The sequence below is a fragment of the Haliaeetus albicilla genome, chromosome 8, assembly GCF_947461875.1.
Source record: "Haliaeetus albicilla chromosome 8, bHalAlb1.1, whole genome shotgun sequence".
Lineage (NCBI taxonomy): Eukaryota > Metazoa > Chordata > Aves > Accipitriformes > Accipitridae > Haliaeetus > Haliaeetus albicilla.
The window spans coordinates 29084386-29110592 of record NC_091490.1 but is presented as its reverse complement, the minus strand read 5'-3'; the positions used below and the strand labels follow the sequence as shown (position 1 = coordinate 29110592).

Genomic DNA, 26207 nt, shown 5'->3' with positions numbered 1-26207 from the left:
ACTACAGTTAACTACACGACTGGCACGTAATTTAGTAAAAGTTATTGTGCAAGCACTTATACCTGTTTCAGTCACTTGGAAGGACCTTGTAATTAGCCATGCACGTAATTAGCCATGCACATGATGGTGGCCCTCAAACCTGCAAGTGGAAACCTATTCTGAAATCTGTTGACTGAATTTTTCATACGCAACTGAACAGACTACAGTATGGTTTTAGGTCCTAATATTTTAACTTAATTTTGTTCTCATTATCATGGGTATCTTAAGCCTAAATACTGTTCTTTTCTGTGTGTGTGTGACCTGCAGCCTGTATGCAAACTCCCTTTGGTTTGTTGAGTGCTCTGAACGTTTAACAATTTGTTTGTACATTGCAGGTTACACACAAGTGTATATAATTTTACAGTTAAAAGCATAAGGAATTTAGCATTGTTTAGTGAACCCTCAATGGAGAATGAAGGGATTTTAAATATTTCTGGTTTGAAATGTGTTCCTAATTTTTTGTCAGATGTTTTCACAGGTCAGCTTAGTATATAGACTTGGTAAACCTAAATACTTAAATACTACGTAATCCAAAATCTGCATAAAATTGTATGTAGTCTGCTGATCATGGTGTTTTGCTGTATTTTGTTTTTAAGACATTTTATATAGCAAAGAGGAGCAAATTGGAACGGGATGAACAGTGCCGTATAAGTAAAGGAAAAGGACTATATATAAAATGTGCAAAGAACGACGTTAGGAAAGTAGGGAGAGATGATGCTGTAGAAGTATACCATTCTGCTGAAATTCTTGGCAGATATGTTGGTGTACTTTCTTTTTAACATAATATCAAGTTACGATTTGTAATTACAGAATAGAAAAATCTAGTCTGTCTGATAAAGTGATTTTATCTTTTTTTCTTGAGGTTTTGAACTACAGTTCCGATTGGGCCCAACTCTTCAAGGCAAGCCTGTTACCGTGTACACAAATTATCCAGCTTCTGGAGAAGTATTTGATCGCCACAAGTTCAGGACGCTGTCATGGCACAATCCCACAGGAAAAGAAGATGACTCTGACAAATACTGCAAGCTGGATCTCCAAATTTCTGGGTCATACCAGTACTATTTCAGTCTTGGGTAAGTGAAATTCTATACTTATAGCCAAATGCAGTCTTCTCCCTTAGTCTACATTTTAACCTGAAGAAATCACTGCTAAGACTGAAAACATTTTTTTCCATGCATTTTTCAAATTGCAACCATGGGGCCTATCTGAATCTGCTAATGAAAGACAGTACCTGTGGTGGTTGTTTAATACTTTCTGATGCAGAGATATTCTGGGGAATATACAGAACAAAGTTGATTAATTTTCTGTGAATGTTGGAAAGGCAAGCGATTTTTACAAGTTTTCAAAGTCATCAGCATTCTGAGTATCTGATCCTTCATTGACTTTGAAGGTTCTTTTCTGTTTTTCTAACACAGAGGTTCTGGCATTCTTCACGTTCTTTATTTCCTCCTTTGTTTCAACAGGACAAGCGCAGAAGAGAATGCCAGTATCTGTAATGATTGTAGTCTGGTATTCTGAGTTTCTGGAAAATGGGTGGTTAAATTCCCTCAGGCTTAAAAGGGCATTTAGCTCGGGTATCTTCCTGAGAATGGGTATCTTCCTGAGAATCGTGCTCCAAGTGGAGGTCTCTGTATAAAAGATGGGCAGTCATGCTTTCTTTGTTTCTGTCTGTATCCTAAAAGGAGGAACCAGTACTCTGTCTCAGAAAGTAACAAAGGTATCTCACTTTTGCAGAGAGTTTAAAGCTCTGCATCCCAATTGTATTCTTGCAAGTCCAGTAGAGAGATGATGCCTAAGAGATGAACATCTCTTCAGCGTTTCCTATTTTCTTCAGGTGCGCTGCAGTCCTGTTCCCCACCTCCCCCCAACCTCTGTACTGGGCTACTGTGTTTTTGAAATAACTTGTGCTTGTTGGATTCTCTTTCTGAAACTGATCGGTACAATGGGTGTTTACTATGCCAATGAAAATTATTTTTTCCTAGAAATGAAAAAAGTGGTGGAGGTTACATAGTTGTGGATCCTATTTTACATGTTGGAGCTGATAATCATGTGCTACCTTTGGATTGTGTTACACTCCAGACATTCCTTGCTAAGTGTCTGGGACCGTTTCATGAATGGGAAGATAGGCTTAAAGTTGCAAAAGAAACAGGTAATGCCAATACACATATTAAAGGATATACGTTTTTGTCGTATGATCAAAACCCAAAGTTACACTGAAGAGCTTCAGTGTGAACACCTTCGTTTATTCTTTATTTTGTAGACTAAATATTTTCCACTATATTCAATGTAGTTAATAGATTAAGTCAGTGAAATCATTAAAATATTTGCAGAGGTGCGAAAATTCAGGGATTTTGTAATATCAGAAACCACCTTTTTTTATTGTTTTGATTTCAGATAGACTTGGAAATTTGTAGAACTGACAGGGTGATTTTTAAAGCTTGTGTTATGTAGAATTTCAAGGGGAAGATTCAGATTAGTTTACACTGGTTATTCCAAACAGTAGCTTTAAGTACGTGTTATAACTGCTACTTATTATGCTTCTTTCAATTAACTTTGACTGAAATTTGTTTTTCTTACTAAATGGCTTCTTACTATGTAGGTTACAACATGATTCATTTTACACCACTGCAGAAGCTTGGACTGTCTAGATCATGTTATTCACTGGCTGATCAGTTAGAAGTAAATCCTGAATTTTCAAGCCATAATAAAAAGTGCACTTGGAGTGATATAGGAGCTCTTGTGGAAAAAATGAAAAATGAATGGAATATGCTTTGCATCACAGATGTAGTCTACAATCATACTGGTATGATTTTTGTGTGTGTTAATAACAAGATTGGTCCTATAATTATATTTCATTATTTGCCTTAACTTTTCCCTCTTGAACCCATCTTTTAGTAGCTGTTTTAAGGAACTTAGTTGCTTCTCTCTTTGAATCTCTCAGATCCAGGACAATTCTTTATAATTCTAACTGATATGTCTCCATAACAGATGTGAAAGAATTTAGTATTGTTACTGAAAGAGTGAATAGAACCCTTCTTAGAGAGAATTAATGAACTGTGCATGCGTCTGTATTTTTATAATATGCTTATTTTTATGATCTGTTCTGCGTAGCTCCCAAGTAAATGAATGGAATCCATGTTATTAATTACTGGGTGAACATAAACTGAGTACTTTCTTGTTAAACAGGGTATTATTCTTGTAGCTGCTTAAAAGTAACTGCTCTAATTTGCATCTAGCATGCAGACAGCAAACAGAATAGGGACAAGAGGCTAAGATTAAGCAATGGAGGAAATGTTACAACTCTGTGGGGAAAGGAAAAAAAGAGATAGCTTTGTGTTTGGGGGGGATTTTTTTAAGCATAGATATGCCAATGCATTGAAGGCTTCACTTCTCTTAATTGCTTGAGGGACAGTGGGTTTTCTTCAGTATGATCTGATTAAATTTAAATTATAGTACTTCTTCATTTGTAATTTTGCTGATTATTTAGATAACAAGTTTACTTTGATTATAATGCAGTTCTCATCTTAAGCTGTAATCCTAAAGATCACAATAACTAGCATTCTCATAGCAAAGAGTACAACAAATGGTTATTTATGTTGATGTTAGAGTCCTTTGAGGCTTAAAAAAACCCCTAACCACAGATATCTGTGAATTTGAAGCTTTATTTGCTTTATTACTTTGGCGTTGACTGCTGCCAAACATTCCTATCCAATCAGTCTGCAATGCAGTGTAGGCACTGTTGTTTGCCCTATCTGTTTGTTGAGAAGTTACTAAGTATAGTTATTGGCTATGTGTCTGAGGGAACTAGGCTTTTAAACATTCTCCCAATTTCGGATAAAAAATTTCTTGTACTTTATCAACTGCAAGTCCACTTTCTCTCACACATGCTTGAGATCCTGTCATCTTTTTACTGTGTATATTTTCATGCTACCAAGGAGAATGTTTTTATGGACAGAAATACGTAACTCTAATTATTAGACTCCAAAATAGATGTAAGAAGAAAAATGTCACATTATTTAGCTACGTTTGTAGAAGGACTTTTTCAGGTTACATTCAGAGTTTGAAGTAATCTTCATTGGGGTGGATGACTAAACAATTATACTATGGTGAAAGGATGTTTAGAATGTTTAGAAGTGTCTTCTAACAGGATAGAAACAGTCAGATGACCATGGTCCTGACTTACATCAATAAGCAAGGTATACTTGATGGCTTTGTTTCTTGCTTTCAAACTTTTAAACTCGCTTTCTGCCTGCCCCTTTGTTGTTTATAATCAAAACCTTTTGATTTACAACTGAGTCCAAACTTTGTTAAATGCCAAATTTAGCATAAGCAGAAAGATATGTAGATAAACGTCTGAATAAGCGATAATGTGGTATATGCCTGTGGAACTTTTAGGGGGGCTTTTGAAATCAGAAAATAGGCAAATAGGTTTTGGGGTTCTTTTTGTCTGGATCTTGATTAGATGGAAATTTAACTTTTTTTGTTTTGTTTTAATTGAACAGTAATTTCTAGTAGTTAAATTAGTTCACTAGGGTGGTTTAATTGTAAAACATGTTTCATAGACCCATTTGAATATAAGACACAAAATGTGTAGTCAGTTATTTTGAGCAGATTATGGATACTTGCATATCATTATTAATTCTGCAGCATGTCTGCGTTAAAAGCTTAAATCGTCTCACAGTAAATCCTCTAATGCTGGTAATTCTAACAGCTCATGACCCCTCAGCTTACAGTGGTTTTATCCATTGGTGGTTTCTGCTTTCTAGCTGAGACCACTGTATAAAAGCAGCCATGCTTCCCCTGTGTTCCTGCTGTAAAGTCAGACCACTCTCAATATTAAGCAGTTAAGCTAAGGTGTTTGGTTTTTACACTCAGGGAGAATGTACTGCTTGCACAGTAGAGAATGGCAGGAATCATTTTTTTATGTTAACGTCTGTTAGGCTCTAATGAACACCAGTGTCTATGGCCTGACTTTAAAAGTAAAGTAGATGCATGTGCTAATGTTAAATATAGATGCACCTTTGGCATGTTAGCAGGAGTATCGTAGATAAATTTGCAAACCCGGCCTGGTAACTGGGTAGATGTGCCCTTTTTGGGCTGCCATTTCCTTCAGGGTGTTCAAACACCCTCAAATAAGAAATACTGTGTTCGCTGGCATTTACTTTTCAGCAGGAGATAGAAAAAGGAGAGTTGGTTTTTTATCTTCTGAGCTTTCAGTGGCTGTAGTAACTCATATAAAGTAATAAAAATAAACTGAAATAAATTATATCTTCTTTATCTTTCAGAAGAGGCCGCTATTGTCTAATTGCAATTTAACACTTGAGTAAATCCGGCTTCCAAGCACTTGACTAATCACATCTAACACCACCTTTTCTCAGCTTTATAAAGGGGAGAAAAAAATAAAGTCGTCTTGGGCAGTGAGCATCACTACTAAATATTAAGTTTGTGTTTAATTTGTATAACAATGAATTAGTCCTTTGAAAAATGTGAAATTATTTTCTTAAACAAGAACGTAATGAATTTTAGAAATATCTTTCTGTAATTCCTCATCTTAATATTTCCATGTTTTTATAGTTATGTGTATTTTCTCCCTAGCTGTAACAAATGTAATCACAAGTGATGTTTTGGCTAAATTTTTTTCTGCAGAATTAGATTTCTTTTGGTGTTATGTTGTGAATCATTGGAGTTTACCTTCTGATGAGAAAACGTCATTCTGTTCCGCACCAGAATTAGTGGAAGACCTGTTGACTTTTTTTTTTTTTTGCACGTTAACACCTTAGATTTAAGTGATATATTGTCTTTTTAGAATTACTTGTATTTACTCATGAAAATCCTTTGTAGTAAATCATGGTTCTTGCTAGATGAATAGAGTAAGCTAGCTGTGATTTTTGGAGAAAAATATATTTTTTTCAGAAGTAGTATATATATTTTAAAAAAAAAAGGGCAGGGGGGAAGGCCATGATCTGGTTGGCCTAGAACAGCCTTTAACAGCCCAAGTTTATTATTGCTTTATGTAACTTTAAAGTAAGTGTGGTGTTTTCAGTTGTAGGTGGCACTTAAACCATGAAGATCTTAATTTTCACAAATGGTTTGACCTTATAAACATGGAATTTTGCCATGTTCATAATGGTCTTGAGATATAATGTAAGAGGGCGCTCAAAAGAGCGTTCATACTATAGACTGAGGGAGTACGCTCTTTTCTTTGCCTTTGACATTTTTGTTTGAACTTCTGTGAACTAAAACTTGGGGTTTAGGTGTTAATTGTTCCAGTATAATTTAGGACATGTTAATGGCTCTTTCTTCATGTTTCCAATATAATAATTTGTTATGTATTTTCCCTTGTGTGAAGTACTACACTATTTTCCTCTGCTTTTCTAAAACAATGGATTAATAAGACACATTCTTTGAGAAATGACTTTAAAAAAACTTGTAAAACCTGAGTAAAAATTTGTTCTTATGCATTCCGTGCTTTTTTTTTTACATTTACTTTTTTAATTGCAGACATTCATTCAAAAGAATGTATGAAACTTTATTTTCGGTTAAACTGTGTTTAGGACAGTTCCAAAAATGGAAAAAGATTAACTCTTGAGGATTTTTTCTTCATTGTCATACTTCCAAAATCAAAATTCTCTCCACTATATATGTATTTACTCATACTGCTGCATGCACACTACTGTATATTAGAATATTACACCCATTTTCTAGTGAAGGCTCCTTACCTTCTCTGAGTTAATTCTTAATGTTCAGCATATCTTCTGGTGCTTGTTGATGCTACAGGGGAAGTTTAGAAAATAGACACAATAGAATGTAGTGTTTGATCTGAACTAGTGTTCCATTTGCATGCACCAGACAGGTGCACTCATCTTCCTGTGTAAGGCTCAGTGGCATTGCTTCCCACCACTCTGCTTCTTATAATGTACACAACAGTGTCACAGCTAATCCTTTCTTAAAAGCCCATTTAACTACATTTTTTCATTAATTATTTTTTGGGCAGTGTCTGTGCACTCTTGCTCTCTGTGTGTGTAGCATCTGATAGGGTTAAGAATATTAAAAAATAAACCGCTTAGGCCATCTTAAATCTTGGTTTGGGATGTATGTTTGGCTTTCAAAAGAAAAAGAAAATTTCATGTCCATTATTTGATGTATTTCCTGCAATGAAAATGTGATTTTTTTTTTAAATTTTTTTTAGTGTTTTAGAATTGGTGGTACTATTGCATATTTTTATGTAACTAACAAAAAGTTTCTCCACAGTCTCTGCACCTGTATTTGTTGCAAAACAAATGGCTATCAGTAATGCATACCTATGCATAAGACATGATTTTCTATTGGCATGGAAAACTTTAGTTGAAATGTGAACTAACTATACATGCCGTAGTACCATAACTTCTTGGTGTTAAGACATTTGCAAAAAAACCCTAAGTGTTCAGTTTGTGTACTTACTGTTTGGGGTTTTTTTTTGTTGTTGTTTTTTTTTTTTTCCCCGTTCCCTTTCTTGAATAAGCTACTAACAGTGAGTGGCTCAGGATGCATCCAGAATGTGGCTATAACCTTGTAAATTCTCCTCACCTGAAGCCAGCTTGGGTCTTGGATAGAGCTCTGTGGCACTTGACCTGTATGGTGGCTGATGGAAAGTATGCTGCTAAAGGGGTCCCCTCCTTGATTGAAAATGATCATCACTTGAATGTAAGTGAATAAGAACTAAATGTAAGCTAATGAACACTATAAATAGCTGAAAAAAACTTTAATATTTCTAAGGTTGTGGAAATGCACAAAAAATGGTGTATACTTTGAAGATAAACATTTAATGAAATAACCCTTTAATTATTTTTTTCAGAACAATTCATAGGAGCACTTAGCTTTTTCTTAATTATTTTAATCATCAACATTATTCACTAACATAATTTTTATTTTTACAGTGTATCCGTAAATTAATTTGGGAAGATGTATATCCAAAAATTAAACTATGGGAATTTTTCCAAGTGGATGTTAACAAAGCTGTGCAGCAATTTAAAAGCCTCCTAACTGAAGGTAAAAGAAGAGTATGTTGCTGAAGCATGTGGATTATATATTTATAGTTCAAGAAACTTATAGGTAAACTTAACAGTAAGCTGGAAAGCAACATAATCCCATTTTTTGCTGTGTGAGAAATCTACTGTGCTGATTTAAGCATACAAGAATGCTTTGAGAGCTAGTAAAGCCTTTAAAGGCTTTCCTTTATCCATATTTTGCTTATGCTAGAATTATAGAAGTTGTATGCCTTTTAAATGTAATTCTTATTTTTACTTTATGGATGCTCTTTTCTATCTTGTTCTTAGGCAAAGTGAGCACTAAATCTGATCCAAATGAACATCTTCAAATAGTTCAGGACCCTGATTATAGACGATTTGGCTGTACTGTAGATATGAATATAGCATTAGCAACATTCATACCACACAGGTATTGTATTATTGATTACAAGTTAAAATCACAAGTGAAGTTAAGTTTGCAAAACCAAATAAGTAAAATTCTTCTCAGGGATGGGAAAAATTAAATTTTTCCTTCCTTTTAGTTAAGTATACTGCATGTTTTAAAAATAAATTATTCTAATTGTCCTCTGCTTTTAATGTCTTCCTGATAAGCAATGGACCAGCTGCAATAGAAGAATGTTGTAACTGGTTTCGCAAGAGGATTGAGGAACTAAATGCCGAACAGTACAGGCAAACTAATCACCATCAAGAGCAGGTCTTATAATTACTATATTTTAATGCTGAATTGTTTTAAATTGCAAATAAATGCAGGCATTTCAATAATGCATAATTAAATTACTTCTAGGCTGTCAATTGTCTTGTGGGGACTGTGGTTTATGAACGACTGGCTGGTGATGGTCCTAAGCTGGGTCCTATCAGTAGAAAAAATCCTTTAGTTACCAGGTATATTTTTTTGTTTTTTTTTTTTGTTTGGAAACTTAGAATCTATCCAGGGAAAGTGAGTTCAAAGTTCACTAAAAGTATATACATTTATATGTAGAAGTGTATGTTTTCTTTCCCATGGACAAATGCCACTTAATGAATTGACTGTCTTTTTTAAGCAACGATGGTAACTGTTTAATAAACAAATGTGACCAGAGAGCATGAAACAATACTCAGAGCACATTGAAGCCTTACATAGTGCAAATTGCTCTTGTAGATGGAAGAGGGGTGAACTAGGAAAGCTTATACCTTTCAAGTTTGATGTACTTGATGCCACTCGTATCTGAAGAGCTAGGGCTTTAATCTTACATTACCAGCTGACACCAAGATAGTGGCAACACCTGTCCTTTTTTCCTTCAAGGCATGCTAAGAAATAGAAAACTCCCCATCATTTATAGTCTAGCAGCTGCTTTTTTATATATGTTTTATCTACAAGCCAGTTCATAGCAGATATTTTAGTTTCAAAGACAACAAATTTCAGTTTATGTGGGTTTTGGGGTGATTTTTTAATTGTCTGTCTATTCCACAGGTATTTTACTTATCCATTCAAAGAGCTGACTGTGGAGGAAGAAGAAGCTATGATACATCAGCCAGATAAAGCTTGTTATTTCATGGCTCATAATGGTTGGGTTATGGGAGATGATCCTCTTAGAAACTTTGCGGAACCAGGTTTGTAAAAGAACTTTGAATCATCTTATAAACCTTTTGATATTCTAGCCAAAGCAAAAAAGATTTTATTTAATCTATCTTTTTTCGAGATTTATTCCTATGAAGCTGCAGAATAGCAGGTACTCAGTTTATAGCGCTTTTATTTTCCATTCAGCGTACAGATCAACTGTAAGAACTGGGATTTAAGGTACAGTTTTGCAAGACTTGAGGGAAATTACCAGCTTTCTGCCACTGAAATGAGGACATCCTGCCTCCCCTCTTGTCATTGTTTTTGATTACTTTGTACTTTGTTCCAACGCCACTCCTTGTTGGCATTTCCCTAAGACAATGACAGTGTAGCAGAAAACTAATGCAATAAAAAGGTGGATAGTATTTCACTGTATTAGTGAGCAAAAACTGGATCCTTGAAAGGTCCAGTGAGTGGCAGTCAGGCAGTCAAGAGATGACCCAGTTAATCCAAATTAAGTATGCAGATTACTCGTGAAGGAAAGATAGGGTATGAAATCACCATGCACTGAAATATTGTATTCTAACTCCTTTGGGTACAGCATTGATATCCAATAAAAGCAAGGTTGACAACTCTTGTTTTCAGAGTAGTCATTCACTTTGTAAACTGAATCAAAGAAAGGCCAGTTTAATTCTAATTAAAAACATCTATCTAAGAGTTTGTCGAGTCTGCTCTGGAAGCTAATCTGGTTGATATGCCAGGGTGATCTGGAGTTAGCAGACAGCTCATTTCTGCAAAATAGTTTACAGCCCTTTCACTGCTTTTTATTTACTTTTTTTTTTCTTTTGCAAGGATGAAGATAATATGTGTTTCAAGGGTTGTTTTGTTCAGCTGCCTTTCAGCTAACTGCCCTTGCTTCTGGGCAGACTGTTGTATTTTTAGCTTCAGTCATTGGTTTTAGTTAGCATACCTAATTTCCATTACTGAGTTTTCTCTATTAATTTGTCTACAGCCTCTTGAGTGCTTTATAGTTGTGTTATACCTTTGTTTTATGCCACACATTATTTCAACTGAGAACTCAGTGTGAAAAGATGATACATAAGGGCACAAATATAGGAATTGCAAAACAAATGCAGCCAGTTCTGTAAATGGCCCTTAAAAGAATCATGATATACATCCAAAGAAAACCAATTTTTCTGTCCATATAGTTATGTTGCCATTAGTGAAGGTAAAAGGTAGACTGTGCTTAAGTGAACGGTTTTGGAAGTAGTGGTGACTTAAAATCCCTGCTCTTACTAGCTGCATACTCTTGTTGTGCATCGTTCATTGTGTAGTCCCAATCACTTAGGTGTCCATAACGTGATCCTTAGGAAATTAGTCTACCTGAAAAATAATCTCTTTGCTAAGGTTTCCTGATCTAATTCAAGGTTCAACAACTAAAATAACTGTGGTGATGCATCAGTATAGCTGGTCTAGGAGTAGCAGAAAGCAATGGAGTAGCTATGTCTTACCCATCCTGAGTGATGCTGACCCTGTTCATGCTTTGATCAGGTTTAGGTAAGATGAATACAAATAGACCTTCAGAAGACTGATGGCTCAAAGATAATTTTATTTCTCTTATGTGGTGTCTGATTATTGACAATTCCTTGGTTGTGCCTGGATATTACGTGTTGTAAATAGTGTGGGGGGATTTTTTTAATTGTATTACTGCCATTGTCAAATACATGATTTATATGGGACAGAAGTCACTTTTTTAGATATGGCTGATTATTTAAGTCTTTGTCACAGTTAAATCTGTCAGTATATTCTGTGCAGTAAGTATATTACAGGTGAACTCAGATTTAAAGATTGTTTTTTATTGATTGCATCAAAAAGAAGGCAAAAAATAGTATATGAAACTAGACTAGATGCAGGATAAATATTTTTATACACACAAAAATTATTTAGGGACTTTGTCCATTTAAGTGACCTACCTGCCTAAGTGCTTTGGAAATTTGCCTTGCATCATCAGAGTCTGCTGTTAATGGAAGATAAAATTTTAAATTTTGCCTGTGACAGTTTATTTATGGTAACACAGTGTGATGCTTTTCTGAATTTGACCAGTATAAACAACTGAACTACTGATCTTGTTCATTTGTTTGCTGCTCATTTCTTCTTTCTTTTCTCAAGTACAGTTTTTATACTACTTTGAAGAATTAAAAGGAATTTGATTTCAACCTGAAGAATTATTTCAGTATCACTGTAGAAGTTAAATATTCCCTGGCAGTAGTCTGAAATCATAGATCAGTGTAGAGTATATAGATTTTGAGTTGATACAGTTATTGTTAGAATTCTTACTCTTCATCACAGTGTTCTGCTCTTCAGCAGTAGAAAATGAAATACCACATTTTCATTTTGGTGCACATTCTGTACTATATATATACACACTATAGTGAATTTATTTCCCTTACAGGCTCAAATGTTTACTTGAGAAGAGAGCTTATTTGTTGGGGAGACAGTGTGAAACTGCGTTATGGTAATAAACCTGAAGACTGCCCATACCTCTGGGCACATATGAAAAAATACACTGAAATCACTGCCAAATACTTCCACGGTGTTCGTCTTGACAACTGTCACTCAACTCCTATTCATGTAGCTGAGGTACGCAAAATTAAGTTTATTATAAAACAGCTTCTGTGTGTGAAATAAATACCTGCACTGTTGCTACAAAATCTGCAGGAGCTACATGGCAGAGTTCAGGTGTGAATGAATCTTCCTCATAGCATAAGCAAGGTTTCTTGACTGGTGATGTCTAGATATGATTTCAGCTACGTTAAACAGTAGAGTGGTGTAGCTACTGTATCTTTTAATTCTCTACTTTAGCTGAAATATCGCAGATGCTGATGGACGTGGCTAATTTTTCTTTCCCTCACATAGCTATGGACTTGGTGCAATGACTGCCAGTATCCAGTATGTCAGTTTTAGATGGAGTCATTGCAAAGACTTGGTGGAAAGTCTTAGTCTTAGTGGTTTTTTGCCATATATTTTGCTGTTGCTGAATTAAACAAGAAGTGGTTTACTTCCCAGAATTTAAAAGTTGGTGAAGAACACCTGCAAAAAGTTTAGTCTGGCAGGCTTATTGCTAAGATTAGTGCTTATTGTTTACCAGAGAGCTGACTACACCCAGAAATTGTACTTAGCTAGTAAATTAGCTTTAAATAGGTTTGAGTAGTGCAGCTTCTTAGTGCTTAGACTTAGCTTGGTTACAGAGCTTATATGAAGAGCTCTCTGAAACAAGATGATTTGCCCACGCAAAGGTTCTAAGTGGCTCTTAAATGAAGCCATTTCAAAACTTCTGCCATTCTTTCATTTATTGTTACTATTTTTGAAATGGTAACTTCAAAGGCTTAAACTGAAGTCTTCCTCAGATTTCTTACCTTAACAGGTATCTCTTTTGTCCAGCCTTTTGTTCTTGCATTTTGAGTTAAGATTTTGTTTAAAAACAAAGTTGTAATTAGTTTAAAGTCTCAGAGAATTTCCTAGAATTATGCAGTCCATAAATAATCTGTGTAAAATATAAATATGGTTTTATTAATCTTTCCTGTTATTAATATTTTTTAATGAACTGCATATATGAATGACTCATTTATGTTTGGTTAACCTTCATGTTAATGATTGCATATATGTAGCTGACAATGGATGCCTTGCATTAAAAATGTATTATGATCTATAGGAGATGCTAGCAACAGCCAGATCAGTCAGACCTAATCTTTATGTGATAGCTGAACTCTTCACGGGCAGTGAGTACATTGACAATGTTTTTGTCAACCGCCTGGGAATTACCAGCCTGATTAGAGGTACAATAAGCAGTTGAAAATTATGTAGGATTGTCGTGTATGGTTTGGAGTTTTTAATGTGAAACTAACATTGGTATGCTTTTTTTTATTTTTTTTATGTTCTTTGCTTATGCAATTACCTTTTCTTCTTTATGTTCTACTTAACTTCTCCTGTGTTGTATGTTAATTCTTGATTTTGCTTATGTCTATGCATCATCTTCTGTGTAACAACTTTTTTTGTTCCTTAATTTTGGTTTTCTGTTTATCTTTGCTGCATGGCATTTTCCTATTGTCCAATCCCTGCCTAGCTTTGAAACTTGTCCTTTTTTGTATCTACCTTTCCCCTTTCTGTGGCTTTTTTGGCTGTGCTTTTTGCAGTACATGCTGGACACAGCTAGAAAATTGCGAGCCGATTTGTATGTAGTGGCTGAACTGTTCACAGGAAATGAGGAGCTGGACAATATCTTTGTGAATAGGCTGGGCATTACCTCCTTAATAAGAGGTAGGCTTGCTGTGTGTGTGGTCTCTTTCCAACGAGAGATTATAGATGACGTGCTTTTTCCAAGGAAAAGGTTTCTTCTGGATTATGCACTTTTAATTTCATACTCCATGTAATCAGAAGTAGATACTTTTTTTGATACTCAGCCAAAAATACAGTACTAACTGTAAAGTAAGAGAAGATATCCTGCATTAGTTTACAGGTTAAATATTTCACTTTTATTCTAGTGAGAGAAAAAGAAGTTGTAGCACAGTTCTGCTATGAAGTGCTGCGTTGTGTCTGATTTTTTTGTTGCATGAGTTTCTTAAAGCCTATGAGAAACAGTTTCAGATCTCTGCTTTTTTCTCCCTTTTTTTCCCTTAGCTTTTTCTGCCTTAATATATTATAGTAAATGGAATACTCCAAGATTGTGTATCCACTTTGGAGAATATAGTTTTATGTGACTTTTAATGACTGAACACACCAAAATAATAACTTTAAAATGCTGCATTAACATCTTTGTGCCTGCTGTACTCTATGGTAGTTATTCTTATGCAAAGACTTGCCTATTTTGTTCTTTAGAGGCAATGACTGCTTATAATAGCCATGAAGAGGGAAGGTTAGTTTATCGTTTTGGAGGTGAACCTGTTGGCTCTTTTGTTCAGCCACGCTTGAGGCCTTTGATGCCAGCTATTGCTCATGCACTGTTTATGGATATTACACATGATAATGAATGTCCAATTCAGGTGAGCACCTAAAATGAAAACTAAAATTTACATTTAATGTTTTCTGAATTTATATTTCTGAACCATGGGAGGGCTTGGTGCAATCTGGATATTTTTCCTAGGTGATATTTACAAAAAATGTGTTTCGGATCTTAAGTTTTCATGCAGAGAATAAAATTTTATAACAATTCCCTCTAATGTTGAAGACTTTGTCTTTCAAGGGAAGAAGTATATAAAGCTACTTAATGTGCTGTTTTCATTGTTTTATTCCAGCTACTATAAGTGGTTCTGTCTCTCCTTGTTAACCTGTCCTCCTAAGCTCCTGTTTTACAGGAGAGAATGAGAGAGTGTAGTGGGAATTGGAGTGCTTATTTTTGAGGGTTTCTCTTAAGTTACTTTTGTTAGTGCATTTGTAGTAATTTATTTTTTTCCAATAATTCTCTTGTGATTGAGAAAATGATAATCATGTGATTAGCAACTCCTCTGTTAAACTGAGTATATCTTCTGTATGCTGAATTGGGAGGGATTAATTTTGTCTTTGTTTCACTATTTATTAAGTATTTATTTTTTAACATAGCACCGATCTGCGTATGATGCTCTTCCTAGTGCAATGATTGTTTCTATGGCATGCTGTGCTACAGGAAGCACCAAAGGCTATGATGAATTAGTACCACACCAGGTATGTGTCTACAGTTTATCTCCTAAGTTACTTGTTAAAATATAAAATTTATTCTTGTCCTAGGACATATATTTTTGTTTATTTTAAATTCCAAGCAGTTTACTAGCGGCATTACTTTGAATTGTCCAATTTCATATGAAATTTGAATTTATTACATAGTTGAGATCTCCAGATGTTTGATTTCTTTCTAGAGCAGTTGATATTTATTTAAATCTTAATTTCTTTACAGATCTCTGTAGTATCTGAAGAGAGGTTTTATGCAAAATGGAATCCAGCAACACACCTGACTTCTGGTGAAGTTAATTTCCAAACAGGAATTCTAGCAGGAAGGCTGGCCATAAACAGGCTGCATCAGGAGCTGGGGGCTAAAGGTTTTAATCAGGCAAGAAGTGAGGGTAGCACTGCGATTTCTCCATATTTATGTTCTGAGTGAGCACAGTTGCAATGGTATGTCTTTTCTAGGTGTATGTAGATCAAGTTGATGAAGATATAGTGGCAGTGACAAGACATTGCCCTAACACACACCAGTCTGTTGTGGCTGTAAGTCGAACTGCCTTCAGGGATCCTAAAACTTCTTTCTACAGTAAAGAAGTACCTGAAATGTGTATCCCAGGTAATCGGATTTCTTTTCAAGAGATGGCAGGTGTACGAAAAATTCAAGTTATTCTAATTCCATAATTTTTAACTTCAAACACATGAAATCAATACGAGACTTTTCAGTGTATATAACACTCCTTTTATATGTACTAACGTGCGTTCACCGAAAGTGGTTAAAGAAACGATAACAAACTTACCTTGCTTAGGGTTTTCAAAGGCATTCATATTGAGTATACTTCCTGCTATAAGCTCCCCATGAGGGTGTGGTTTTGTTTACTGTCTTATTTGTGAACTGGTAAGAAATGGTTAACAGCAAGATGGTTAATTTTACAGAGTTGGAGGGGATTACAATTATGTGTTATACTGGGTAAAAAGGCTAAAATCTCATCATACTTGTGAATGTCATTGCTATTCAGCTTTCTTGTACATGACTATTTTTGTAGCTTTAAAATGCATCTTAAGAAACAACTTTGTACTGCATAAGTTAATATAAAGATAATATATAGATAATACACACATAATTAAATATGCAAAGTATTTACTATACTTAATAGTAGCAAAGTATAATGACTTCTACACATTACCTGGGCATATTTCTGAAGAGAAGCTTTCCAAACTAGTTTTTTAAGTATACTCAGTTCTTTGAGTGCATGTGTGTACCTGTTTTAAAGTCAGTCACATTATATGTTAAGACATTTACAAGTGACTGCAAGACTCGTATATCTTAGTTTGTAGATTACTGAAAGGATAGAGAAAATGAGAATACTTGAATATTAATAATAAGCTGTTACACTTTGAAGATAAACCATCTGTAGCTGCAGTTTGGAAACCAATCTAATACAGTCTCCTAAAAGATAATAAGGAAACTAACAGAGCTGGTGATCAGTAAAAGACAGGTTGTAATTCGCTAATTATTGTTGACTGATTTTTATGGCTAATTTGTTATAAAATAACAAAATAGCAGTTTTAAATACAATACAGCCAGTGAACATGTAATGAATGTTTATAGGATATTTAAAACACTTCCCCATATGTTTTGTCATGTTTGGTTGTTCTTTAGCTGTACAACAGAGACTTGTATTTTGAATATTTAGATGTTTAGTTTTAAGTTTTGCTTCATACTTTCAAAAGAATCACTTTTCATTTAAAGAATCTTAACAGCTACAACATGATTTAACTTTTCTTAGGAAAAATAGAAGAAGTAGTACTTGAGGCTAGGACTATTGAGAGAAATGCTAGTCCTTACAAAAAAGATGAACGTTTTATAAATGGATTGCCTAATTTCACAATGGAACTCAGAGAGCATATCCAGGTAACTAGCCTCCTTCACCCATGTTCTGATGTAATATTTTGTAATTGTGATATGTTATATTAGAAAAAAGACATTGAATTTCAGTTGCAAATGTGTTTTCTTTTCTAAGATTAAAGACAGTAAAATTATAAAGCAAGCTGGAACTGCCATAAAAGGGCCAAATGAATTTGTTCAAGAAATAGAATTTGAAAAATTAACACCAGGAAGTGTAATAGTATTCAGGTACGTTATTATAATTGCCAAATGGCTGCATGAGCTTAAATAGAATGAGAGGATTCTTTGTTTTGAGATTAGAGTAGTTATTTTAAGTGCTACATTTCTACAAGCTATGCATTCATATTTACAGAGTTAGTCTTGACCCAAAGGCACAAGAGGCTGTTGGTGTACTGCGCAATCATTTGATCCAGTTCAGCCCTCATTTTAAATCTGGAAGTCTTCCTGATGATCATTCAGCACCTATATTAAAAACATTATTTTCTTCGTGAGTATTCTTTAAGTTTCTGAAGTAGAACCAAGAGAGCTACAGTGGGAGTGAAGAACAATCTGTAAGCTTAAAGTGAGGATTTTTTTGTTGTTGTTACTACGGATGGATTTGGATTGTCGGAGTGCAGTAAAAACTCTGAGATGTTCTTTTTATATTTATAATACTAAGGAGGGTTAATACTTAAAAACTTCCTAAGCTCGTTTGTTCATGTTCTGTGTAATTGCTGCTTAAAGTGGACATATTAATGTGGAGTGCTTGTCAGTGTTGTGGTATGATTGTTTGGGGTTTGTACTTAATACTGTGTTTCTAAATAAATACTGAAACATCTGAGAACAACATCTTGGAAAATCTGAAAAATCAGGCTCTTAATTTCCAGGATTAAGTGGTGAAAGAGTGGTATATATTTGATTATTTTAATGTAAGTCTGAAACTAGAATTGTTTGTGAAATCCTTTCTCTATTTCCCTGCTAATGTTGCTTTGGGGTTTGGAAACATTTTTTTCTCAACTGTTTTTTTCAGTATTGCATCTAAACTAACTTTGGCTGACCTAAATCAAGTACTATATAGGTGTGAGGCAGAAGAACAAGAAGATGGTGGAGGTTGTTACAATATACCAAACTGGTCACCGCTGAAGTATGCAGGCCTCCAAGGTAATAGTTTCAGCATTGTTTTTTCTAACAAGAAAAAAGGAAAACAGAGCTGCTCAATCTAGATCATACCTTAATGCTGTTTTATGGCTAGTGCCATTGTTTGGATAAAAACCAGTAAGTTTTGTTTGTTTGTTTGTTTTGTTGTTGGTTTGTGGGTTTTTTTGCTTGACCATGCTACTAATCAGTGTTGTACCCAGGAAATCACATACTAAACCAAAACCCCTCTCTCTAGATACTCTGAGCTGCAAAATTAAGTTTCAATATGTGTTTTAACACCAATGCCCTTGCTTTTAAAATAAAAAGAAAATATATATACCTCCAGTGAAAAGTCACATTAAACCCTAAGCATTACTAGATTACTGAGGAGTGTCGATCATTTATCAAAGGCATGGATTCCATCATGCTGGTTATTCCACAATGATTTTTGTAACTGTCTGAGATGTACACCGAGGAAACTACAGTTGAGTGTATCCTAATTCGTTCTGCACATCAAGAGAAGTAATATAGTTAAATCCAGTTATAGCATCTGTTGCTGTGTACCTTTTCCTCCTGAATTGTATTTGCTGTTTGTGATAATGGTGTGTCTTTTAATCCAGAGTTGGGTTTGTATCTTCAGGGTTAATGTCAGTGATGGCAGACATTAGACCAAAGAATGATTTGGGTCATCCATTTTGTGATAATTTAAGATCTGGAGACTGGATGATTGATTATGTCAGTAATCGTCTGATTTCACGTGCAGGAGCCTGTGCAGAAGTGAGTAAAAATACTTATCTAGTGACTTTGGAGTTTTAAATTACTAGTTTGTTTCCTTTTCAATTACTGGTATATTTTTAAATTCAGTCTGTCTATAACGTATTTCTTGTCTAGGCAATTTTTTCTAGGATATTAAACCGTTAATATATTTTTATTCCCTCTCCTCAATTCTATTTGAGCATAGACTGCAAAAGGGAAGTGAAAAATATGTAGGGCATGGAGGGGTTGTTAGCTTTTACATAAAGGCCTGCAGGGGTCCTTCCCTGTTTATTACTTTTCCTCAAATAAAAATGAAGTAACCATTATTTGTTTTTTTTAAGTACTTTCAAAAGAGGGCCTAAATACTACTGAGGCATACATGATTATGATAGAGTTGTAGTAAGATTGCACAGTCAAGCACTGAGAAGATAGGAATTACTGAGATTCAGGTTACCTGTATAGCTGCATTACAATACAGTCCTTTTCTTTCTCTGTCATATTTTATTTTCCTGCATGGCAATTACTTTATTCATTTCACAAGATGAAGACCTCTAATGAATATAATAATATAGGCTTTAGCATTCTTACTTCATTTTGTTCCTGAAGTCAAGCACAGTGATATAAAGCAGAAGAATGGATAAAGCAGTCTAATGTACTGAAGTGAATGCTGAATCTGACCTCAGATGGAGCTTTCCTAGAAAGGAAGTTAGTCTGATACTTGCCAGATTTACTGCTCTTCAAAGACTGTTGCTTATTTTTTCTGTGTATGTTTTTTTGAGTTCTTAATTTGTAGTGTCTTACTCTGTTTTACAGAAAATATAAAGGACCTATAGCTATACTAAAGTCACATGAAACTAAAATTTACAATTTCACTGTTTACATTTGTAACTTTCCCTTCATAACTTCCAGGTTAAATATATAGTGTCATCATGTGATAGATTGACATGTACTTTCTTCATCTGTGCAGTCTTCATCTGCAAGGTTTAAATCTTCAGTGACTTTCTAGTAGGTTGTCATGATGTTCTTTAACATTTCTAGAAGGAAATAAGAGAAATACTTCCCAGGTGTCAAACATTTTGCAGTGACACAAGGATGGTGAAGCTCTGGAATCTGGAGTCCTAGACCCAGATCTGCAGTCATTTTCACCAGTGGCCTTACATAATTTAGCCTTCTGATAATTTTTCTTTCCCTCATCTCAAGCTTCATCTCTTCAGTCCTGTCTTCTTAGACAATGAGAAACCTCCTTCCTGCACGTGGGTTGTAGTGATGCCTTTTGAGTTACAGCTTTCCTTTGCTACTCAGTTATAATAACTTCTTTGTGATTTTTTTTTTTTCCTACAAGACTAGCAAAATATAATCTTTTTCTACAGTTGATGTTCTTGCCCATTTATGTCATAGTATAGATATAGTACAGATTTTTCCCTACTACTTTTCTTAGAGTTCATCTCTCTCAGCTGAAATTTTGGAGTGGGAGGGTACAGCAATTCTACCACAAATATCTAGCATGGACAACTTCTTAGACATGAATGGTTGTGAATGGTTGCATGCTAGTAGTGTTATTAATAACTGAAGATAACCTCATCTTTGTGGTGGTCAAGCATAACTTGGGTGTAATAAAGGTACAAAAACTGTGACATACTTTTAACTAGATGGATCCTGAAAGCATTAGGTTTTGAACCCTAGTGTAAGCAAGTTCTAATTAATACTGTATTTTAATAGGTTGGTAAATGGTTGAAGGCCATGTTTGTCTACCTAAAGAGAATTCCACGTTACCTCATCCCATGTTACTTTGATGCCATATTAGTGGGTGCATACACAACACTTCTGGATGTGGGATGGCATCACATGTCTAGGTATGCTTGGCTTATCAGAGCTATAGAGGAATCTGTATATATTTGCACCTTTTAAATTTTATCTGCTGGAGAATGTAATTTGTATATTTTCATACTCGTCCAATGTAAAAGGGTAAAATTGGTAGTGAATTCAAATCCATCTTCTAATGGTGGTAGTTTGGAAGGTTGAGAGTTCAGATGTCTATCCAGGGTTTGAATTTATAACTACTGTTGGCATTGTGCAGGAGGAGACCTTAAGCCAGTATATTTTTTGCCAGGCTTCAGAAACATTTTTTGCTGTAATTTCAGTACAACTGCAATGATTCCTTAAAGTTCAGGGAAAAAAGAAAATACCAGATTGTAGTTGATGCTGATGTTTTGTTCAACATTTCTTCTCTAACACAGCTATATATCGTTCATTATCTGAGCACTTTGCTTAGTTCTTGAAATAACTGTTTAATCTTCAGTGTCTGCTTCTCCTTTGTTTCTTGGAAAGGGAAGGGAGATTGATTTAATGGAGGCTTTATTCTAGCTATGAACATCCTGAACAAATCAGTATTGTTTTGTAAAAATACAGATGTTAAAATGGGACAGGATTTGGTATGGCTGTGAAGTCATGTGGAAAGTAGTATATTTTATGAAAAAATGCTTGGAGATGAAATAGGAATGTAGGTTGCATTATTTTAGATAATGTGTTAACTGATTTATTGATTTATGATTTTTTTTTAATATATATGAATGTATATAAAAATGTGGTGATCTTAAACCTAGTCAGTATTTTTAAACAGAAACTTCTGTTCATTGTAAAATATCTTTTATCATATTTTTGAGGTCTTAGGTATGTATGTAAGCATCAAGTAAACCAAACCAATTTCCCTAGTCTTTTTACCCTTTTCCTTAGAAGTATTTGACATAAATACTCCCATTGGCATTAATAAATTAAAATTTAAGGCTAACATTGGGCACCCATTTTGGGGAAAAAAGTGATTTACAAATTAAATCATAGGTACAAAATTAGCAAAATACTAATATTAACTCATTGTTAGTTTATTATGCATAATACTTATAATAGTCTTCTGTAAATGAAAAAGGGTACATTTTATAGACTGATGTTGCTGAATGTAAAGTTATTTTAATTTAATTATATTGAATTACAGCTTTGTGCAGAATGGATCAACATTCGTTAAACACCTTTCCTTGGGTTCAGTCCAGATGTGTGGCATAGGAAAATATTCTTGTCTGCCAGATCTGTCTCCTTCCTTACATGATGTTCCCTATAGGCTGAATGAGATTACAAATGAGAAAGAACAGTGTTGTGTTTCCTTGGCAGCTGGTAAGTGAGGACAACACTTTTATTTAAAAAAAAAAAAAAAGTCTTCTAAAACAGCTAAACTGTTTTTAGTAAAACAGCTAAACTGTTTTTAGTAACTATATTTAAATTGTCTTCATTGTGCTTGGGATCCATGTGTCAGCAACCATGTATAAAATGTAGGTAGCAGTTTTCCTCACTTTTCCCCTGTGTTTTAACTTGTGTTTAAGATAAAGATTTGCCCATATTAAAATTATGGGAGTTTTGTCTAGCAGTACTTCTTGGGCACAACTGCTCTTTGGACGGTGTGAGGGGAAGTTTATAAGCACTTTATTTAGAGACATTTTTAGCTATATCCACTTTTGTCATATATGGACATCCACAAGTATGTTCCTTTCCAGAAGACTTGCTTAAGATAGATATACTTTAGCGTAATAGGTTTTAGTTTATAATTTTTAAGCATGAATTTAGAGAATGGAATTGTAATTGAGTACAACGGTGAATTCATTGTTTACAAGTTCTCAGAAAAAGAAAGAACCATTAGTAGACCAGAAGAATGCGTGATCTGAAACAGTCTCCAAAAGGAAAGAGCATAAAAGCAGTCAGTAAATAGTGTTTATAACTCCGAATGTTCTGCCAGTATCTGGCAGTCTTTGAATTGGGCACTTTCCTATGTCAAAAGTATTCCCTTCTGTGTATAGTGGCTTAAAATGAATTTATTTTTGTTCTGAGTTGGCCCATTCCTTTTCTGAAACCATAGAAACTTAACATCCACAGATTTTATGGCATGTCTCACTGGGGTGTTTATTTTCTTGTTTTTGCTGTCTGTCTTTCTCTCATGAAATTTTATTGCTTTTAGTTTCTGGCTTTTAGTAACATTCCATTTGCCTGCTTTAGTGTTACCTAGAAGCACAGAGGCACAATGTTCCCTTAAATTAATCCTAAGGTTTAATTATACTAAAGGGTTTTGGTTTTAAATGTTCCCTTCACATTTTCACTGGTGGTTGTGTCTGAGACTTTTAACTCATACATGGATTGTCATTCTCAAGTGCTGTTGCCATATACTATAAAATTGCAGAGGTGTGGAGGCCATATTTGAGTATTAGCAAATACTTTGGAAAAGTAAGTGATAGAAGTTAAAATGTTGTTCTACCAAGCATGCACAAGACTCTGCTGTTTTGAAGCTTTACCATATTGAATTTTTTGATAGATTGAAAAAGTTAATAAATGGAAGAAAAGACTGTTGTAATTATTGTGCTTTATCTGTCAGAATCATTCTTAAAGTTACATGTTATAATATCTGCAGTAAGATGTAGTTCTAGAAGCTGCTGGAAAAGACAAGCAGGATTCCTTTTATAGCAGCTGAGAACAATTTTGGGCTGAAGAAGTTCATATCAATTCATATCTGTCCAGTCTTAACCCCTTTATGCTACTGAGATGGCACGTGTCTCGTACATAAACTCTTGCCAACAAAGCGTTACAAATCTTGTTGTAGTTCTGGCTTTTTGGTTGTTAGTTTTCTTTCTACTTCTTTTAATTAAAGGATGGCACTTGCTTAAGTAACAAAGTGATTTAATAAAAATTTAAATGTGACTGTTATTGATATGAGAAATTCTGTTGTGTGATCTTGAAATTCTAGAAGATACTGTTCTAAAATGAGGTTTTTATCAAGAGGTCACTTTATCAAGAACTTGGTCTAGAAGATTTTTTACTTTAAATATCTTCATCTAGGAAAAAATTATAAATGTGAAAATATTTTTACTTCTGGTTATTTTATACATATGTGTGTGCTTGGGGATTTCTGCTATATCAATAAATAAGATGAATAATGACATTTCTTTTTAGGTTTACCTCACTTTTCTTCTGGAATTTTTCGCTCTTGGGGAAGGGATACCTTTATTGCACTGAGAGGTCTAATGTTAGTTACTGGGCGCTATCTAGAAGCAAGGTAAGACTGATTTATTCTTAGTTCTTACTGGTTTTGTAGGTAGTTAGGAAAAAGGCATGTTCTCAAAACCTGGGATGACACACAAGCTGTTAGCTGTGTAAAACTTCAGTGGCCCTAGATGGGTTTGGGAATTCTCTCTAAGTGGAATTAAAAATACTACTTAAATGATTCTCTTTTGCTTTCTTAGCACTGATATGAAGCTGATGTTCTGTATAGATAAAGTAGTTTTAACCCCAGTAACACTACTGCTTGTACTTAAACAAAATGATTGTGTTACTTGCATCATTGTTGCTGAGTAGTAATTTCAGAATTACTTAAAAATTTGAAGTAGCAAGAGAATACTGTTTTAATCAGAAAGGTATGATTGCATGTCTATCGTGATTTTTTTTTTTTTTTTTTTCCTCCTTTTTTTCTTTTGGTAACTGCTAGTATTTGTCTGTTAATACTAGAAATCAACTAGTTGTGGATTGTTACAATCTGGTAGCTGTTTGTAAATGTTTAACCTGACAAATGAGCAGATCTATTGATTTGATATTTCCATTAATCTCTTAATTTGGGTGAAGCTCGCTACATAATACAAACATAAAAATTAGTTGGTTTAAATTAGCATGTTTATGCTGTTGTATATTTGCCCAACTATTACCTTTCTCACACAGTAATATCTGCAGTCTACTAATATGTTTATACTCCCTTCTAAAGCTAGTTGGAATCCATGTTTTCCAAGGTATACACAACGGTTCTCCAATGAAACTTCTCATAAGCTCAGTTGCTGTCATCTCTCTGTATTTTAATAGGAAATTCCCATCTACTCCTGTCCTCCATCCCCATTCCACCCCACCCATCAGAATGGATACCAGGGTAATCAAATACCATGTCAATAAAAACCTTCCCTGTGACCTCAGTGGGATTTGGATTTAGGCTCTGTATCACTATCTATGAAAAAGCAAACTAGCTTTTCCTTATTAGCAGATGTTGTATGTTTTGTACAAACTGATTTAAATGTGTTCATATTGGGGAATTTGTAGGGAATAGATGACTTCTGTAAAAGAAGTTCATGCTAAATAAAGTAATTCGTAGCTTTCAGCAGCAGACTTTTGGCATCTGTCTTTAAGATCCTGTTTGTCTCCTTGACTTACCTTGCTATTAAGGCAAACTTCTATGCTTTGTACTTAATGGTCCAATAATGGCCTTGAAAGTAACTTAGTCAAGACTGTGTTTTTCTTTTGTTCTAGAAACATCATTTTAGCATTTGGTGGGACTTTAAGACATGGTCTCATTCCCAATCTGCTTGGCCAGGGGACACATGCCAGATACAACTGTCGTGATGCTGTATGGTGGTGGCTTCAGTGTATCCAGGACTACTGTAAAATTGTTCCAAACGGATTAGACATTCTCAGGTGTCCTGTTTCTAGGATGTACCCAAGAGATGACTCTTCTCCTCAGCCTGCAGGCACTATGGTAAAGATAACTTCTGATTTAAGTATTTAACACAACTATTCATTTTTAATCAAAGGGTGTAATTTTTCTAGCTACGAGAACCTGTTGCTATCTATTGTTCATGGTGAAATTTGATTATAGCACAAGAATTCTGTATTTTAGGCAGTTCTCAGTACACCTGCATCACATGATTAGACAGGTGCAGGGGCTTGGGGATGGAGAAGAAAAAATTCCATCAGCTTCTAAGTTTTTTCCTTACTTTTTGTCTTGAAAAAAGTTTGTATTAAAAATTGTATACAATGTATTGCCATTGTCAAAGATGCTACTGAAAATGTTAGATGCTTTTCTTTTGAAGTGTCATAAACTAGAGGCTAAGAATTGCTACTATTTGCACATTAGATAGAGCCTTTCTACTTGTTTTTCATCTTGCCTTTCACATATCATCCAAACATGTAATCAATCTAGGATCAGCCACTTTATGAAGTAATACAGGAAGCAATGCAACGACACATGGAAGGCATAAATTTCCGAGAAAGGAATGCTGGTCCACAGATAGATCAAAACATGAGAGATGAAGGTAACATATATAGAACACTTGCTATGCAA

The 26207-nt window shown here is 34.6% G+C and overlaps 1 protein-coding gene across 4 annotated transcripts in view; it reads left to right on the top strand.

Annotated features, from left to right (window-relative positions):
* Positions 1–26207, top strand: part of AGL (amylo-alpha-1,6-glucosidase and 4-alpha-glucanotransferase) — a 39999-nt gene that overhangs the window by 3079 nt on the left and 10713 nt on the right. For 3 of the 4 annotated variants that reach the window (XM_069789545.1, XM_069789543.1, XM_069789542.1), the window contains exons 3-27: positions 902–1112; positions 2022–2188; positions 2639–2842; positions 7541–7722; positions 7956–8067; positions 8355–8475; positions 8658–8760; positions 8851–8948; positions 9517–9656; positions 12056–12243; positions 13316–13439; positions 14479–14642; positions 15199–15300; positions 15530–15682; positions 15763–15913; positions 17085–17209; positions 17319–17431; positions 17556–17690; positions 18213–18343; positions 18960–19096; positions 20795–20928; positions 22065–22240; positions 24062–24164; positions 25397–25622; positions 26067–26178. In XM_069789545.1, the coding sequence (XP_069645646.1) occupies positions 902–1112; positions 2022–2188; positions 2639–2842; positions 7541–7722; positions 7956–8067; positions 8355–8475; positions 8658–8760; positions 8851–8948; positions 9517–9656; positions 12056–12243; positions 13316–13439; positions 14479–14642; positions 15199–15300; positions 15530–15682; positions 15763–15913; positions 17085–17209; positions 17319–17431; positions 17556–17690; positions 18213–18343; positions 18960–19096; positions 20795–20928; positions 22065–22240; positions 24062–24164; positions 25397–25622; positions 26067–26178 (3612 nt within the window). Of the gene's footprint in view, positions 1–901; positions 1113–2021; positions 2189–2638; positions 2843–7540; positions 7723–7955; positions 8068–8354; positions 8476–8657; positions 8761–8850; positions 8949–9516; positions 9657–12055; positions 12244–13315; positions 13440–13796; positions 13921–14478; positions 14643–15198; positions 15301–15529; positions 15683–15762; positions 15914–17084; positions 17210–17318; positions 17432–17555; positions 17691–18212; positions 18344–18959; positions 19097–20794; positions 20929–22064; positions 22241–24061; positions 24165–25396; positions 25623–26066; positions 26179–26207 lie in introns of all 4 variants that reach the window. The other variant, XM_069789546.1, reaches the window with a different exon arrangement.